This window comes from Streptopelia decaocto, assembly GCF_964273445.1.
Source record: "Streptopelia decaocto genome assembly, chromosome: 19".
Lineage (NCBI taxonomy): Eukaryota > Metazoa > Chordata > Aves > Columbiformes > Columbidae > Streptopelia > Streptopelia decaocto.
In genome coordinates, this window is record NC_138674.1 from 5629373 (window position 1) to 5648133 (window position 18761).

At 50.7% G+C, this 18761-nt stretch overlaps 1 protein-coding gene across 1 annotated transcript in view; it reads right to left on the reverse strand.

Moving 5' to 3' along the window:
• Positions 1 to 12535: 12535 nt before the first annotated feature.
• LGR6 (leucine rich repeat containing G protein-coupled receptor 6) overlaps positions 12536 to 18761 on the reverse strand; it is a 112902-nt gene continuing 106676 nt past the window's right edge. Inside the window, exons 17-18 of the mRNA XM_082069278.1 lie at positions 16906 to 16986; positions 12536 to 15056 (exon numbers count right to left, since the gene is read on the reverse strand). Coding sequence (XP_081925404.1) covers positions 13819 to 15056; positions 16906 to 16986 — 1319 coding nt within the window. The 3' untranslated portion in view covers positions 12536 to 13818. The remainder of the gene's footprint in view (positions 15057 to 16905; positions 16987 to 18761) is intronic.

An 18761-nucleotide genomic window follows, 5' to 3' on the forward strand; every position in this document is an offset into this window, starting at 1 on the left:
GCACCGGCGCGGCCGAGCGTGACCCCGCGGGGCGGCTCCCCGGGCCCGCAGGGGCTCCTTGGGCTTGCTGAGGTCTGGGACGTTCGAGTAAAATATTGCAGTTGCGTTGACCGTTGTGCCGGTGGGGCCGGGCCCGGAGGCGCGGGCAGGTCCCTCCCGCAGCGCCGGACGCGTCTTGCGGCTCCTCGGGGGTGAACACCCGGGAACTGGCTCTGCCTGGGGTACTGGAGCCGAACCGGCAGTGAGGCCCCACCAGGCTGCTCTGAACTCCCAAGGTTTTTAAGCGAGTGCTATTTTTGAGCTCTTCCCACACACCCGGCTCGATCTCCGGCAGCTCCAGCTGACACCCCCGTCTGTATGGTTTGGTTGGCATTTCTCTGCCCTGCCGTGACCGCCTCATTGTTCAAATCCTTCACCCGCCTCCATCTCTCCATCTCCACTTCACTTCTTCTCTCCCTGTTCCATCTCCGTCCTGTTTGTTAACAGATTCCTGTTACATACACCTCTCCATCCCCCTGAAGAGAAGATGCTAAATTAATGTATGCTGTGAGTAAGTTACAAATGACGCGCCCATCATTAACCTATCGACATGATCGATGCTTTCTGACCACCTGCAAAATGAGGGGACAATTTTCAAGTTTTAGATCCTTCTGCATGACAAGAGGGAGACGGAAGATTAAGTGATACACTGTTTAGAAGCAGAGTGCTTAGCTTATATTTAAATAGTAATTAAGAGATGTGTTGTAAGTAAGAAACTAATCAATTACAAGTAACTTCACAGAATCACAGAATCCCAGAATGTGAGGGGTTGAAGGGCCCTGGAAAGCTCATCCAGTGCAATCCCCCCATGGAGCAGGAACACCCAGATGAGGTTACACAGGAAGGTGTCCAGGCGGGTTGGAATGTCTGCACAGAAGGAGACTCCACAACCTCCCCGCCCCTGCCCCCAGCCCATTTCCACCCCGCCAGGCGGCAGGGACTCCTTTTAAAACCTGAACTCTACATAGGTAGTCAGTACAGAGCCACTGTTAGTGATAAATTCTCAGCTAAATGTAGAGCAAATGATGAGTTACGGAATGTGTACACGGAGGTTCAGATATTACCATGGTCTGGAGGCTGATCATTAACTCGTAAACCTCTCGGACGGGCAGGATCGGTCTGTTTTGAGGCGGAGTTTGGAGGATTTGTTAGACCTTATTCGCACTAATCCAGCAAGCAGAGGATTGGCAAGACCCAGCAGCCGGGGCTGAGGAGTCGGTGTTTCGCTGGGAGGGCAGTAAAACCGCTGCCGTCAGAGCTGGCAGGCGCTTTGCCGTCTGGGATCTACATCAGATGCAGCATCGCTTTCTCTAGATACAGTTCAAGCAGAAATTATTGTGCTGGAGACAGGTACCAGTGAGTGAAAGTTTGTGTCAGGTTATATCATCATACAGTCCTCTTGGAGCTTAAAATTGGGAGGGATGTTTGACCAGAGGGATGTTTGACTATCAGCCCGTGAGAGATGCAGCCTGGAGTAACGGAGGTAAAGTCAGCATGTGCCTGCACAGTGTTTTACCTTCACGCTACGTGCTCCTCATTTCCCAACAGACACATCGGATCAGTCTCTGCATCCATCACATGTTGATTTTGCAAAGATATCCATGAAATCTCCGAAAGTCTTAAAGACCTGTTTTAAAAAATCTGTGCCTCCCTTTATTTTTTTTTCAAAACGTTCTTTAACATCTGGGGAAAACTAAGGGAGCCACAGTAAAAATTGTGTATTTAAATTATAGCCCCGAAAGTGTTCAAGGCCAGTTTGGATGGGGCTCTGAGCAACCTGGTCTGGTGGAACCATGGCAAGGGGGTTGGAACGAGATGATCTTTAAGGTCCCTTTCAGCCCAAACAGTTTTATGATTCTGCGATCACAAGGGATGAAAAATACTGCACAGAAATTAGTGTTACACTGGATCTTTATGAAATAGATGCAAGTTGTTGTGAATGTTGACCGATGTATTGAGTCGCTCGCCACATTAATGTTCTTCATATTTTTTTCCTTTTATATAAGTATTTTAAAATAGTAAAAAGGAATTAAAATAGAGAAAACAAAACCCACCAACTTTGTAAATGTGTAAACAAGAGCAAGGTACATCATAGGGTTCAGAAATAACGTACAAAGAAACTTACCACAGTAGCATTGTTTCAGAATAACCAGATATTTGTAGAGCAGAGGTTTGGGAAATGAACATGTCATCCCTGTTTGTGAGAATGTGGTTCCACCACAGCATGGTGATGGTATCTAGAACGTGCTGTAAGAATGCACTGTGCTCTCAAAGACACCCACAGGGTACCTGGACAAGGCCCCAAGGAACCTAACGCAATGTTGGTGTTGCCTCTGCTTTCAGTGGGGTGGGACCAGAGACCTCCAGAGGTCTCCAGATGTCTAATCTGTGATTTGAGTCTATCTTAATGTTCACAAAGCTGAATTCCTTGACTTGACTTGATAGGACTTGTCCTGTCCTTGGAGTGTCCTCTGGGCTTGCATAAAAAGGTCCCAGGTTGTATGGTACGAGGGAGAAACTTGGGAGAACCTTATAGAATCACAGAATCATAGAATGTCCTGAGTTGGAAGGGACCCAGAACGGTCATCGAGTCCAACTCCCATCCCTGCACAGGACACCCACAGGTCACCCTGTGTGTCTGAGGACGTTGTCCAGTCTCTTCTTGAACACTGTCAGGTTGGGCCGTGACACCTCCCTGGGGAGCCTGTTCAGTGTCCAGCACCTCTGGGTGAAGAACCTTTTCCTCATGTCCCACTGACCCTCCCTGGCTCATCTTCTGCCGTTCCCTGGGCTCTGTCACTGTCACAGAGCAGAGCTCACCCTGCCCCTCCTGCTCCTGCTGAGGAACCTGCAGCCCATGAGCTCTGCCCTCAGTCTCCTCCAGGCTTTCTTTTTGGTTGCTCCCTCAGGCTGGCTCAAACTTAGAGACCTCTTGCGGCTGGGACAGCGCCAGCCCAGTAAGTGGAGGAGCCACCTGTGTTGTGGCATATTTGAAGAGGCGTTTGGGATGTGGTGGGATGAGGTCTGACACTGCAGTAGTGCTCGTGGTCTGTGTGGCGTGACTTTTGGGGCAGGTGGTGCTGAACGTCACGTGTGGCACACCTGTCCTGGGCAGCCAGGGCCTGGCTCCTTGTGCCCCAGGGCTGCTCTGCAGAAGGGCCTGGCCAAAACACAATGCTCATGGTGACTCAGACACTGTCCCATCCCTGTGCTGGGACATCAGGGAAGCAGTTCCCCAGCAGATACACTGGCTTGGCCCGCCAGAGCTGCAGTACATCCTGGCTCAGTGTGTGCTGCACAAGCCACGCTGGGAAAGCTGCTGTCAGGCTGCCACTCACGCTGCAAATCACAGTATCACAGTATCACAGTATGTTTGGGATTGGAAGGGACCTCAAAAGATCATCTAGTCCAATCCCGCTGCTGGAGCAGGAACGCCTGGGTGAGGTCGCACAGGAACATGTCCAGGCGGGTTTTGAATGTCTCCAGAGAAGGAGACTCCACAAATCAGATCTGGTTTGCCCCAGAATTATTGCCCAGAAAATTGCCAGTTTCAGATTACCAACAAGATGCATCACAGGAAGGGCCTTGGCTGCTTTACTGGGTCATGATCAGGTGCATCCCCAAGAGGAGTTGCACCTGACCCATCAGGGCTGTCCTTCCAGGGCTGCCCTGCTCATCTTCCTTTGCTGCCATGTTTTCCTGCAGGGGACTGACTGCTGGCAGGGACTCAGCGCTGGCCTGGACCATCACAGATGAGCAGTTTGGGAGTGTTGCGTTCTGTAAGCATGGGAAGATTCATACAGCTTCCATTTCTTTCCTCCGTGACCTGCAGGGTGGTGTTATCTCCAGCCGCCTGCACCGGGGCTGTTCTAGCCCTTCCTCTGCCACTGCAGTCAGCAGTGAAAATCCGGTGATTACAGTTGTCTTCTCTTTGCTCTGCGCGGCATAAAATGGAGGTTGTGGTCCAATGAATGTAGACTTAACAGGGAAAATATTAATACTCGCAAATCCAACATCAGTCAGACAGTTTAATTCAAATCTCTGATCCTCCCCCAAGACACCATTATGTAACTATTATGTAAACTGTCTGAAAAAAATCTATGAAACGCCTCTTGTAAAAATACCCCACCTCCATCACGGAGCTATTGTGAAAACATGCTGAAGAGACCAAAAATACTGCCAAGGAGCTATCAAGAGTAAGCCCAAATCCCCACAAAGGAGCCATTGTAAATAAGACCATAAAAAATGGAGGGATCATTGTATAAATCCCTTCAAAAGACCCCCAGGAGAATGCTTCCAAAAATCACACAAAAGATTTTTATTACTGGATGCTTTGCGGCATTTTTTTTTGTCATGTTCCTTTTAATGGGGTGTTTATGGATATGCTTTGACATTGCAGATCACTTCCAAAATGGCTTCTACGTGGTGTTATTTGGGGCAATTTTAGGATCAGCAAGACGTTCACAGTAAATCCATATGGTTTGACTCTAGGGCAGCTTCACAACTGCCGTGATGATTAGCACAATTGTTTCATCAGTAATGCCCTATGGGCATTTTCTAAATGTCCCTGCGATGGGATCACTGAGACATTTGATAAATGGCTTTGGTGAGGCCTTAGATCTATATATTTACAGAATTCCTTTGGCTGTGGTTTCTGGTGTGCTGGATCTGCCCTTGGGGATTTTTTCCAGCTTTCACAGGAGTCTCAGGCTGGGGCTTTGAATGATTTTTGAAGTTCTTCTTGGCTCTGTCCCTTAGTTGGGGTCTTGGAGTCAATTAAAAATGGCTTTTGGATATCAAAGTTCCAGAGTTGGGGAGTGTCGTCAGAATATTGTAAGAAATGTCTCCCAAGTGTGACGTGAGAAGCGCTTGAAAAAGCATCCAATGATATCTTATGCTCATCTTCATGATGGCGTGTGTCTCCAGGGCGTCGTTCAGATATTTGTTGGATGTGGTCTGCCAGGTACGTTCAAAATGGTCCATGTGCAAATGAGCACAGCATCCTCTACAACCATCGATAACGTGATATCGTGATAAGTTGTAAGGATGTGATATAGTGACGGCCATAAAGATGCAGCGAGATGTGTCACTGCACAAGTGTCCACACACCACGCGAGGGCAGAGCAGCTCCAGGTTTGCTCCAGCAGCTCTCCAGTGAAAAGAGCTGCCCAGAATCAGTGTCCTAAGACCCATATAAACTCTTTGCCTGTGTATATGTGTGACAGCGGCTGGAAAGACCCCGGTATCTCTTCTGAAACACCCAAACAGGAGCTAATGGTCCCTCTTAATCACCAGACATCCAGGCAGGGCTTATGGCCTTTGTGTTTTGCTGTTCTTTGGAACCGGGATTTTCAGGTAAACCTGAGGGAGAAGGGGCTCTCAAAAAATCTGAACCTCAATGCACTGGTTCAGTGGAGGTCTGGAGGGCAGATGAGGGCTCTCGTGTCCATTATGTGAAGAGAGTAAGAGCCAAAGGACCATCATTACGCTTCAGCCACGGAACGGTCGCCGTTGCAAGTGACGGGCACGTGCTCCCCTGGGTTCGCTTCACCTTGGAAAGGTGCAGCCTGGTCAGCATTTCCCCATCATCGCTGCTGCTCTCTGCAGAGCACGCAGGGCCTCGGCCGGGGTGTCCTCATGGATCTCATCAACTGTTCCAGCAACGCTGCTGTCTCAGAAGCGATCTGCAGGACAGACCCCACAGTCACATCAAGACCTTGTCCCCCACAAGCCCCAGGAGCTCTGGGGTGTTCCTTATTCACCAGCATTTGTCAAAACAGAGTCTTGGGTTCTTCGCAGCTTCGCTCATTTGACTTACACCTGGTAGCTTCAGATCTGCAGCACTGTTTTATTTCTGTTTTATTTCTTTTATTTGACATGGGGGTGAAAAGGAGAAATAAACTCCACAGCAGAGTCCGTTATACTGTTAAGTGGCATTCTTTATTGACAGCACTGGGGAGCTCTGGGAATCATCCTCCGTAAGTGCTCCAATGACTGGATGCTCTTGCGTTGCTTATATTCACACAATTATTACATAGTAACTACAATTTTTAGAAATTTTTAACATACAATATATACTAAGAAATAATTGATGAAGTGTAGAGTCTTGTATCTGGGCAGGAACAACCCCAGGTTCCAGTATAAGTTGGGAAATGACCTATTAGAGAGCAGCGTAGGGGAAAGGGACCTGGGGGTCCTGGGGACAGCAGGGTGACCATGAGCCAGCACTGGGCCCTTGTGGCCAGGAAGCCAATGGGACCTGGGGTGGGTTAGAAGGGGGTGGTCAGTAGGTCAGAGAGGTTCTCCTGCCCCTCTGCTCTGCCCTGGGGAGACCACACCTGGAATCTTGTGTCCAGTTGTGGCCCCTCAGTTCCAGCAGGACAGGGAACTGCTGGAGAGAGTCCAGCGCAGCCACCAAGATGCTGCAGGGAGTGGAGCATCTCCCGTGGGAGGAAAGGCTGAGGGAGCTGGGGCTCTGGAGCTGGACAAGAGGACACTGAGGGGGGACTCCTTCATGTTTACAGATATCTAAAGGGGGAGTGTCAGGAGGATGGAGCCAGGCTCTTCTGGGTGACAACCAGTCACAGGACAAGGGGCAATGGGTTCAAACTGGAACACAAAAGGTTCCACTTAAATTTGAGAAGACACTTGTTCCCGGTGAGGGTGGCAGAGCCTGGCCCAGGCTGCCCAGGGGGGTTGTGGAGTCTCCTTCTGTGCAGACATTCCAACCCGCCTGGACACCTTCCTGTGTAACCTCATCTGGGTGTTCCTGCTCCATGGGGGGATTGCACTGGATGAGCTTTCCAGGGCCCTTCAATCCCTGACATTCTGGGATTCTGGGATTCTGTGAAGTTACTTATAATTGATTAGTTTCTTTCTTACAACACATCTCTTAATTACTATTTAAATATAAGCTAAGCACTCTGCTTCTAAACAATGTATCACTTAATCTTCCGTCTCCCTCTTGTCATGCAGAAGGATCTAAAACTTGAAAATTGTCCCCTCATTTTGCAGGTGGTCAGAAAGCATTGATCATGTCGATAGGTTAATGATGGGCGCATCATTTATAACTTACTCATAGCATACATTAATTTAGCATCTTCTCTGCAGGGGGATGGAGAGGTGTATGTAACAGGAATCCGTTAACAAACAGGATGGAGATGGAACAGGGAGAGAAGAAGTGAAGTGGAATTTGAACAACGAGGCGGTCACGGCAGGGCAGAGAAATGCCAACCAAACCATACAAACTGGACTGGAATCTACTTTGTATTCTTGTCTTCTTTCCCTTTGCCCCTAATATAACTGAACATGTGTGTGTCCAGGGTGAAACTCGCTTTGCTACGTTCCTCAAATGTCTTCAATGTGGTGGCAAAAGGAAACGTGAAGCTCTGGTTATGTAACTTTTCCAAACCAGAAGTTTAAAAAAAAAAATAGAGAAAGGAAAAATAAAGATCTAAATGTGAGAGTGGGAGAAGGAAGAAGAGAAGAGGTGGGTTGGAGGAGAAAAATAATCCAGTTATTTTAACTGATTGATTCAATTGGCAAAAAATGCAGGAGAAAAAAACAAAAAAATAAAAGCATAAAAGGCTTTTTCCCCGAGGGCCTGGAGCTAAAACAACTGTGGAATTTTTGGTGCAATTGTTTTTCTGCTTGTTAAGCGGCTCCGTTATTGTGGGGCAGCAGAGGAGGGGCAGAGCCTGGCTGTGGAGCACTGTGTGGAGCAAGGGCTCCCTTGGGCACCCCTTTAACCTGGCACCCAGCTTTGCGTCTGCTTTTTCCTCGAGGGTTAGGGTCACCTTAGCTGTGTTGCCAAAGGCTGTAGTTTCTTGAACACCTCATGTTAGGAAAAGTTATCATTACCGCTAAAACAACTCGTCTGGCTCCATCCTCCTCTCTTCCCCTGGTTCAGGAAATAATCCATAATGAAACTAGTGTTCTGTTGTTGTTGTTGGTCAGAATTAACCTCGAACATTTCCCAGGTGGTGTGGAGTGGCTGCTGGATTTTATCCCCAGACTGGCAGCAATTCAGCTTCAGTTCTTACCACAGGCCGCGGTGTAAACATGGATGTAGGATGATGTGTTTGAGAGGAGGAGCTGGTTTTTGCCTCTACTCCCAAAGTTCCTGGCCCTTTGCTCTCTTCTATGTCTTGGCTGGGAAAGTTATAATAATAAGTTTAAAAAAAAGGTGTTTGGTTATATGCAAACAACAGGACCCCCCAATGATTCTGGTCAAGTGTTATGAAGATGAGATCAACCGTGCATCTCCCGTTTCCCTCCTGTTCCTCTGCAATGGGATGTGAAAACCTGGACGTGCAGACTGGGAGCGTGTTGTGGTGCGTAAGGGTGTCCCTGGGCTGGACAATGGGAGACTCAGGACCATGGGTCATGTCCTACACGCTACAAGTTCTCTTTGTCCCTAAGGCTGTCCCAGGAAGGGAGACAAGACCTCAGAGAATCCGGTCTCTCCCCAAGCAGAGCAGATGCTGTCATCAGGGAGAGGGGAAAATGCGTGTTTAGTTTGTAGATGGCTTTGCTGTCAACTTGATTTACACTTAGGAAAATCAGCTAATAAGTTTAAAGAAATAGATCTTATAATATTTATCCGTGATGCTGACTGGTTGGCCAGTCGTCTCTGGTTTTAGGTTGTTGTCTTTGATGTGGTGTTAGCTATTACCTTCAAACACAGTGCTTTGCTCCTTGTGAATAATGCATCTCCTGTGTCCCCTGGTGGGTCTTGCTTTTTATTTTATATTTTATTTTATTTCAGAACACTTTGAAAAAGAATAACTAGAAAATGGATTCTGATTGTCCCGATTGTCACAGTCCGTTTGTGATGATAGTCATCAATGAATGAGCAGTTGCTTTATGCTGTCAGAAGAAGTACTTTGGCCGCCTGGCATTTTTGCCCTTTTATTTTTGGGTGATGGAAACTGTAATGAGTAATGAAAGAGCATGTTGGATTTTTAAACTGAGATTGGACATGGCACTTAGTGCCATGATCTAGTAAACAGACTAGAGTTGGACCAAGGGTTGGACTGGATGATCTCTGAGGTCTTTTCCAACCCAGTCGATTCTGTGATTCTGTGTTTCTTTATGAGGAAAAGATGTCTCATTACTCCAACATAACACCAACATGACTGTCTAGAGCACGCCTAGTTTTCCTTCTTGGAGTTATGACATTATACGATATTAGTGGTGGTTCAATGTGGGTGACATTCACTGCATGAATGAAAGGTCATCCGTCAGATCTCACCTTTTTCTGTGCCACTCTGACCATCTTTGCTCTATTCCGAAACTCTGACAGAGACCATAGGATGCAGCAGATACAAGGGAGATGTGCACCATGGCCAGTGGAGATTGAAGATCACAATGTCTTTTGCGGTGAGAACAACAGCTGATATGTTTGGTCCTCCTGATGCTCCTGCTCTGGACTGTCTGTGCCTACACCAGCCAGCATCCCCTTCCTGGGGTCTGTGATGGAAGGAGATGGGCTGGGATTCAGGGCTGGGAGCACAGTGTCCCTGTGGAGAAATGTTGGGTCTGGATGGGAGGAAAAAGATCCCAGCAGGAATTACATCTAACAAAATATTCACAGACAAAAAGCTGAGATTAAATGCCTTGTTTCTGCTTCTAGGAGCTCAAACCAGCAAACCTGGTGCAAATGAGATAGCCTGGAAGCTGCCAATGATCGTTCTTGGGGCATGTTTGGAAGAGATAGTCTGGAAACGTGAAGATGCTTTTGTGTAACTACAGAGTAGAGAGAAGACCTTAACCCTTTGGTAGCTCAGGGTATAACCTGAGTCTGTTTAGGTCATCTGCCGGTATGACATGTGGTCTGTCTCCGTCTCAAAGAGGAGCTTGCGTTCTCTAAAATGTCTCTGCTTTTCTTTGGCCTCCAAGGAGGCCGGTACCAGACACTGCAAACCCATGCAGGTCTTGCTTCTCATCGTTTGCATTCCCCTGGCTGTGGCTGTGCTGCCATCCCAGCCATTCCGAACCATGGCCCAGGCTTCCAGAAATCACAACGTTGGTGGAAAAACAATGAGATTGAAAAAATAATACTGTAGGGTGCTTGCTTCACTGGCTTTTTCCAGAGGAGTTGCACATCTACAGCCATGAGGGCTGGACAAGTAAAATATTGGCATCTGAGAGTGCCTTCAAGGCGTCTCCACATTGTCCTGTTAGACAATGCTTCCGGGTCCCTCAGGGCCAAAATTCTTCCTGAAACATGCTCTCTCCCCTTTGGGGTGTCCTGGCAGTGCCTTGCTGACGTGCAGGGGAAGCCTCAAAGGTGCCCAGCCCTGCCAATGGCTTCCAGAGCAGCTCCACATGTCATCCAGCCACCCAGAGGGCCTCTACCTGGAATACACCACGTCAGCCAAAATGTAACCCACAAGGCAGGGTGGCCTCGTCCTCCTCCCTTCCCGTGTGTTCCACCACTGCTGTGTGCTCGTGCCGACTCAGGTTGTAGATTGTGCCACCAGCAGCTCCTGGTGTGTCAGAGGGACCCAGCACCACCAGCTGCACGGGGGCATTGTCACCCCTCTATGACACTGACTGAACTGCAGCCTTATTGCGTTGGGACTCACAGACCAGTTCCACTTGTCCGACCATGAGGTGCAAGTCCCTGGGGCTCTTTGGCAGCAAGATCTTTTCCAACCAGGAGCAATCGTGTTGCAGGGAAGGGGCCCAGACTTAAACTTCTCTCTCATCCCCTTAGTCGCACACATCCCCTTGCAAAGGCTGGAATCCAAGGGAGCCCTGTCCCTGATGGGAACAGCTTATGATGCCTCAAGAACCTCTGGTTGCTATTGGGAGGCCTGTGCTAGCATTTGGTGACCGTGAAGAGGATGATCTGGAGGGGAGGTATCCAGACCGGGTGGTGTCTCTCTGCCAAAGCTTAGTGCCAGAGGCAGCCTTATGAGTTTTTACTGGTGGAGGATGGGGAGCAAGAACTTCCCTCTATTCTGGGCTAACTGAAGCCATCTCACACGTCTGTTGGTTGACCAGCAGTGGTTTACAGAGCTCAAGCTGACTTTGGGTGCCCATGGACTGGGTAATCCAGGCTGGTTGTGCTGCCCGTGGGGCCGGGTCACCCTCTGTCACTGAGCTGCCTGAAGTGGTCAGCCTGGCACTGGGAGGAAGGGAGACGGGATGGCTAAGGGCTGCTTTTACTTTCATTTTTAATAATTATTGGGTGGAAAGCCATATGTACACTGTCAGAGGTGCCATGAAAGGCACTTTAATGAGCATTTGACAGGTAGTTCAGGCTCCAAATTTAGGGCCTGTGATAGCACAGGGGTGGATGCTGGTTTCTGTTTCCTGCATCCCTGCAAATCCATAAGCTCTCACTGTTCATCAGACACCTCTGTGGGTCAGGACAGAACGTGCTCTGTGTCTATACTCTCTCCTCTTCGTGCTCTTGCGAGGATGGCAGCTCAGAGGGCTTCAGGGGGCGTTTGCTCTAAATGAGCTCTGAGGGGCTTCTCGTGGCCCCAGGGAAGCAGATGGAACAGGTCTCATCCCTGCTATGAGAGCGTATGTGCTCCATCCATTGGGGACAGTTACTTGTCAAGTGTTCATTTGGGTACCTTAATGCCTGCTAGTGTGGCATCAATAGTCCTGGCAGCAGCGCAGTGTGCGGGATTTCAGGCAAGAGAGTGTTGCAGTTAGTCTGTGTCTTGTCATGATGCTCATTGTGTCAATGTCAGTGGGGTTTATTTTAGGGTGTCTTATAATTAGGGATTTCCTTCTGGTGTTAAGATACATGCTGGGGAATTTGGGTCATTGTTGGAGATGTATAATCCCACTTCTGAAGAAGCATTTTATTCCTGCAAATCAAACTAGGTATGAGTCTCTGCCAGTCGTGTGCACATGAGCAGCCCTTAGGAAATGGAAGAAAATAGCTCAGTGTTTTTAATGAGAACTGATTCTGAGCATCTGTAGGATATCAGAAGTCTGGATCAGGATTCAAGTATCACAACAGGACATGTTTTTTCATAATTCCTACCGGAACTGCGTAGCATAGCTTTGGAGTTTGTCACTAAATTTGGGGTTCCCATCCTCTAATCTTTGAATCTCGTTCCTCTGATTTCCTGCTCACCTCTCAGCTTTTCCTTCTTGAGATAAGGCTACAGGGCTCCTGTGCAGAGAAGGGAAGCAGAGCAAGGCTCTAGCTGAGGAGTCTGTCTTTGCACAAGAGACTCTGCTCTATGAGGTCCTTAAACTCTGCAGCAGACTCTGTCTTGCTCATGAACCCAGAGAGCTGAGCAGCAGATCATGGGGTGCAACCAGGTGGGTCTGGTCCACAGGGTCTGGAGAAGGACACTGGTGGTGTAATTCTGCTGCATAAAGGTGGGCGGTTTGACTCTCCTTCCTGAAGAAGAGGGGTGGGGAAGATGGTGCCACCTCATGTGGACACTGTGCAATTTCCCAGTCCCCACTCAGGCAATACAGACACCATCCAAGCCACCGCAGCCCACCTTGGCTGGGAGAGGCCAGCAGCCAGCCGCTGAATCAACCAACAAGGTGCTTTTCACATGCAAGAGGTCGGGAGGCAGCCACTGGTCAGCAACGGCGCTCATTTATTATCTCACAAGAATGAGTGACATACAGCTGCAGTAACATCAGCAGAACCAAAGCTTTGCCCAGGGCCTGAGCTCTGACCATGGGGCTCCCCGCTGCGCTGGGCGGCAGTGGGAGGGTTTGTGATGGAGGGGATGGATCTGGGAGATCCCGGAGCTGCAGGGAGCGAATTTGAGACTCTTCCCAGCAGCCTGTGTCCTCCTGGTGCCATCATCCCACAACCGGGTTTCTGTTCCCTCCTTCTACACGAGCTGCCCTTAAAATAGGGGAGGGCAAACGCAGTCCTCAGAATGGCTGTTCTGTGGGGGACTCATGTACCTAAGAGCCGACATCTGCAGCTGCGGGGGTGGCGGCACCCCAGTGTCCCCTGGGTGCCTTGGCCAGGTGCTGCCCAGCGACCTCAGGCAGAGCACACAGGTTTCTCTGGGGAGGTGTTTGGATTTGGCTGCCTTGGTGTTCAGAGACCCCTTGTTAGACACTGTGGGTCAGATTGACAGATGGGCCGGGTGTCCCCAGCTCCTGGTGTTGGCTGGAGGTGGGGGTCCTACCCAGCCCACCAGGCTCCCAGTGGGTGAAGCGGAGCCTCCCAAAACAGCGTGCAACGTGAATACGTTGCTTTTAACCCACTTCTGCTCCTCCGGTCGATGGCGTGGGACCGACACAAGCCTATTTCCAGGGGTCTGTGGGACCTGCAGAGAACCCTGGAAGATGAGGCCTGAGGTCCCCATGGGTGGCCACATCATTGCAGTTGGTCATTTCCACATGTTTCTGCCACAAAGCAAAGACTTTCACTTGCTAAGATGTCTCTGCCTTGAGAAGACATGCTTGGCTTTGCTGCAGGCTCCTCCTGGCTTGTGATGCTGCGGGATGACGAGGAGGAGGGTCTCCCTGACCCATCTCCTGGGCTGGTGGGTTCTTTCCCAGGCAGTCCCTAGCAGGAGGAGCACTCACAGGGGGTTCATCTCCTCCCATGGCCAGCCCTGAGTGTCTGGAGCTCAGTCAGAGCCCTTCCAGGAGAGCGGCAGCTGGCGGAGCAGAGCCTGGTGCCCAGGCAGATGTGATGGGGGTGAGGGTAGACGGGTTGTACCGGTGCTTTACATGGAGCAGCCTGCTGTCGCCTTGCTGGCCACCCAGCACTGGGGCTGGTCCTCAGTGTGTGGTGCGGGGCTGTCGGCACGGCTGCTCAGAGGAGGTTTATAAGTGAGACGTGTAGGGTGGTGTGGGCGGGGAGGGGAAGAAGGTTATCCGGAGGCTGCTGCTGGCCGGATCTCGGCTCTCTGAAGGGATCAGCACCTCACTGTCACTGAGGCAGGGACAATGCTCAGAGAAGACCCTCTCCTTACCCATGGTGCTCACCCTTTGCTGGCAGGGGACGAGCGTCATGGAGGGGAAGCTGTAGCTGTCAAGGATGGGGTGCACTCCCAGGGAATCGGGTGTCTCGAACATGTGGTTGATGTCGGAGAAGCTCACCAGAGCCTGAGTGGAGTCATAGGAGCTTTTCTCCATGTCATCGGCCCCACAGGACTGGGGGTAGCTCCTCTTGTCCTGGCCCTTCTGCCTCAGCAGGCGCAGGTCATCTCTGAAGTGGGGGTTGAAGAACAGGTAGAGCAAGGGGTTCAGACAGGCGGGCAGGGGCAGGACCACAAGGAGCACAGATTTGATGACCTCTGGGGTGATGAGGAAGAGGTTGAGTGTGGAGGAGAAGGCGAGGAAGGCCACTGGGCAGTAGAGGAGGCAGTTGGTGAAGATCAGCCAGGCCACATGCTTGACCATGGCGCAGTCCCAGACAGCGCTGAACTCCCCCTTCAGCAGGTTGCAGTAGAGCCGGATGTAGGTGCCTGTGATAGTCAGGAAGCAGAGCATGTTTGTCATCACCAAGGCCACGGTGAAGCCCAGGGTGGCCGGTTTCCCATCTGGAGTGGGATATGGGAGGCAGAGAGGGGATGCTCCATATTCCCCGACGGAGAAGAGAGGCAGAACGGCAGCCATGGATGACAGCAACAGGCAGCAAAAGGCAGCAGCCTTGACCTTGCCTAAGGAGGGCGACTTCCCATAGCCCCGCACGCAGGAGACCGAGACGCTGCACTGCACGGCAGCCAGTGTCAGCAGGAAGATGGCGGCCTCGGAGGCGAACACCGACAGGAACCCCGTCACTCTGCAGCCTGCGCCCGTCTCCCATCTCGCCCCGTATTTGGCGAAGTGGCCGTAGGTCAGGGCATCGACGAGGGCCAGCATGCTGCAATAAATGCCCGTCAGCATGTTGGCACCAGCGATGGAGCCGATGATGAACTTAACTGGAGAGAGGTAGCTGGGAGAGGCAAACACAGCCAGGATGACCAGCCCGTTGCAGAGCACCGAGACCAGAACGATGACCCAGACTCCCAGGCGGATGATCCAGCTCTCAAACAAGTGATCGCAAGGCTTGAAGGGACCTGGAAGAAAACAAACCTCAGAGTTACACCCAGAATATTCCGCTTTGCTCTAGTGATGCTGCTTGGAGCAGCGGCCAAGTCCCAGCCTCCCCTGGCCCCACCAGCCCCTCGAATGCTGAGGGCTGGGAAGGAGCACACGACGTTGTCTGCCCTCATCTGCAGCTGCCTCTTGGCTCCGTGCCTGCCTCCTGTCCCACCAGGACACGCTCTCAGATGTTGTCTAGTGCCGAAATGAGGTGCAGGGAGAGGTCGCGTGTGAAATGTGAGAAATGGCAAACTTGTCAGAGCTCTGAAAATGTAAAAAGGTCGAGGCCTGCCATTGCCACACTCAACTGTATGCATGGCAAAGCCTTTTAAATCTCATGTCCCAGCTGCCCTATGCTGTTCAGCGGGGCAGAACCTGAGCTCTAGGTAGGCTTTTGTCCAAAGGAACTCATGACCATAATGTCCCACATTTCTGCGGGACTCCAGACCCACTAACACACCTGTTGTCAGCCTGGCATCTGGGCCACTGCCATTAGCTGCTCCTTCTCTTGTACCCCTGGGGTCTTGGAGTTAGCGGTGTGGGGATGTGCGAGAGACGGCAGGATGCTGATGTTGGGAGCCGCTGCCCTTGTACTCAAGATGTTGGCTAAGTGGTGCCTTATTGTTTCTGCACGAATGACCTCTGCACGGAGGGGATGGCCAAGACGAGATGAAGTGTTAGAGCAGGAGGGAGAGACAGCAGGCAGGGAGGAAGAGATGGGGGAGCTGGGGTGACAAGGAAGGGACAGAGGGACCTGGGAAAGGAGAACGTGGGAGGATGTCAGGAGAAAGAATGGTGGAGGATGGCCATAGGGAGAAGGAGGGGGAAGGTCACGGAGGGGTTGAAGTGGGAATGGTGGTGGAGGCTGCTTGCCAAAGGAAAAAGAAGAGAGGGTGGAGAGGCAGTGCGCTGGGACAGGGGTGTCTCTGGGAGGGATTTGGGTGTTACAGTAAGGGGCTCGGGGTGGGAGCACAGCAAAAACAGAAACAGGATGGGCCAAGTTTGAGAGACCAAAATAAATTAGAGGAAACTGAGAAATCTGATTCAGCTCAAAGAGGGTGGAGGTCTTTGGCCGGCTTTCCTCAGAGTCAGGACCTCTGTACCCAGGCAGCAGGGCACGGTCTCTGCTGAATTCTTGTTCCTTCTTGTCTCTTTTGCAGCAAATTCAGTGGGACAACTGGTAAAAACTCCATCCTTGCCAGTGACCACAGCTGCCTGGACTGAGCCAGGCCTATCCAGCCTCGAGCTGGGCTTGTGTAGGCCACCACTGAGCTGTGGATAGGGACAAATTCAGAAGGCATCTTCCTTGTGTCCCAGGCAACCTGTGCCCACTAGCATATCTCTGATGGAAGAAGACAGTGGGTGGGTGCAGTCCAGCACCTCCTTCTCTTCGTTTCTCAGGAAACACAGTAAAGTACCCCTAGAGTCTGCAGTGCCACAAGTATGATCAGGAGATCAAGGACAAGGTCTCGTCATGAAATATTCTGGGCTGGCTGGGACAAAGCAAAGTCTAGGTCTTGCAAGGGAACAGGATCTCATTGAAAACCAGTGTGTGAGTGCAGGCAGGTTTGTGCATGGAGGAGCTGGTGATACCCGGATTCCTGGTCAGGGACACCATGACCTTGTCCTCTCCTCATGGGATGACAACTGCACCCGAGAGGGAGAAGGAAGCTCCTCACTTGTGCCCAGTTTGGCTAAAGACCAACCATTCAGGCTTCTGATCTGCACGTCTGTGAGACACTGCAGGAAGGATTGTGCGATCCTGGGGATTTAGGGAAGCTCAGAGGATCCTGGTGTGTTCAAAGTGTTTCCCTGGCTGCTCACCGGGACTTGGCGTGCACTGAATAGTGGGGTGCAGCTTTGATTCCTCAAGGTCCAGCTGGAGGTCATCTGCATCTAGGTCATCTGGGGAGAAAACAATGAGAAACGGTGCTCAGAGAAGAACAATCAGGGCCATCAGGGCTAACTGGGCCAGCAGCTTTTCCCACTGCCTGTCCTCAACATAGACCTTCCCATTCAGTTCCCAGCTCACAAGTTCAAAGTCGCTGCTGGTGTCCCGTTTGTCCCCTGCAGTGACTGCTGTAGAGGGAGAAGGTCTTGTAAATGTTGGTGGGTTGCAATTTGTCCAGCCCCTCTGTTTTTAGGTTACTCCCAACATTTGAAGTGTAAGAGCCCCAGATCCCAGAGTTGTGTGACTGCAAATCCCTCATCTCAGCATGCTGTATTAAAATTAAAGAAACACTCTAGCCTGTGTGGTTACAGAAAACAAAGCCTTCAAATGCATCTTCTAAATGGAAGCTTTCTGGGCAGCCCTTGTCCAATGTTAGCTCATCAAGAAGGACTCTGGAGCTTTGTTCAAAGAGAGCCATCAGCCTCTACTTGCAGCACAAATTCTTCGTCAGCAACCACCACCGCCACCACCACCAAACATCTCAGAAGCAAAAAGACAAGAGAAACCAACATTTATTGCTTTACTTTATGCCCTGTGATTTCTTGGGGCTGTGGTGCCCTGCTTTTAGCCTTGGAGGTTCCCAGTCCTGGGTTTGCTTAGAGGCCCATGCCTGCAGACTCCATAGCCCAGCCTGGGCCAGCGTCTCCACCACGCTGGCAGCCGCACCCCGAGCCAGCCCTGGGCTCTGGGGTCGGACAGACACTCCTGGCTGAAGGAGAAGCTGCTGGAAGAGAATGCGCCTGACACCTTGGCCGTGTTTTTGATGGCCTGTAGTTGTAGGTCATCACCAAGGGGAATGGCATCCCCTAAATCTAATCCAAGACACGATTTTCTGCTTTGTTCTCGTTCCTCTTCTCAAGCTACTACTGATCCACAGCGTGGGGACATGGTGAGGACAGCTGCTGTCCCGCTGTGCCATCCCCACCCATGGCACCAGCACGGCCCTCTGCTCCCCGTGGAGATCTCTGGAGGGTTTTCTGCAGGCGGGAGGAAGGGGAAAGGATGCATTTTCAGCTTGGGGCAGCCCGATGTGCAGGCAGCTGGGTCTGTGGCTGTGCGATGAACTCTCTGTGATGATACAGACCAATGGTGCCCAGGTGTGTCCCGGCAGCTCGGACACCGGCCAGGACAGCGAGTTTCCACAGTGCTGGAGATGTGGCAAACCTCGGTGGGGTTTAGTTCTTCAGAAATGATGCCTCTCATGAGGCCTGCTCCCTGCCAGTGCTCGAAAACTCAGCTGAGATTATTTGATTAAAGAACGATGACAAATAACGTGCTATCTTTAGTGTGTCCTGACAAGAATTGTGGTTTTCTCGGCTTGAGTGAGCTTTGGAAAAAAAAAAAAAAAGCCATTTTTTAAATGTGTCTGTATAAGAGTTGAAATATTACTGCTGCTCTGGAGTCTGGCAAGAAAACACTCACAGTGGGATGGAAAAATATTTCCTCCTTGTATTTTATAGTCTTATAAATCTCCAGTGTCTTTTCCATCCCCAGTGCACAGGCTGTGATGTGCAGTCACGACACTCAAACCAACGCAGACTTGCACTTTCTGTGCCCCGCTGCCCCCCAAACCACCATGAAGCGTAATCTGCCCCTATCTCTTTTCTCTTCAAAGGGCCGGAACGCACAAAGGCTGGTTTTCAGCTTAGGTTAAACATTTGCATGAAGTGAAGGAGCGATCTTTTGTTTTGCCTGGACTACTGGGCTAGCTGTGAATTGCAAAACAATC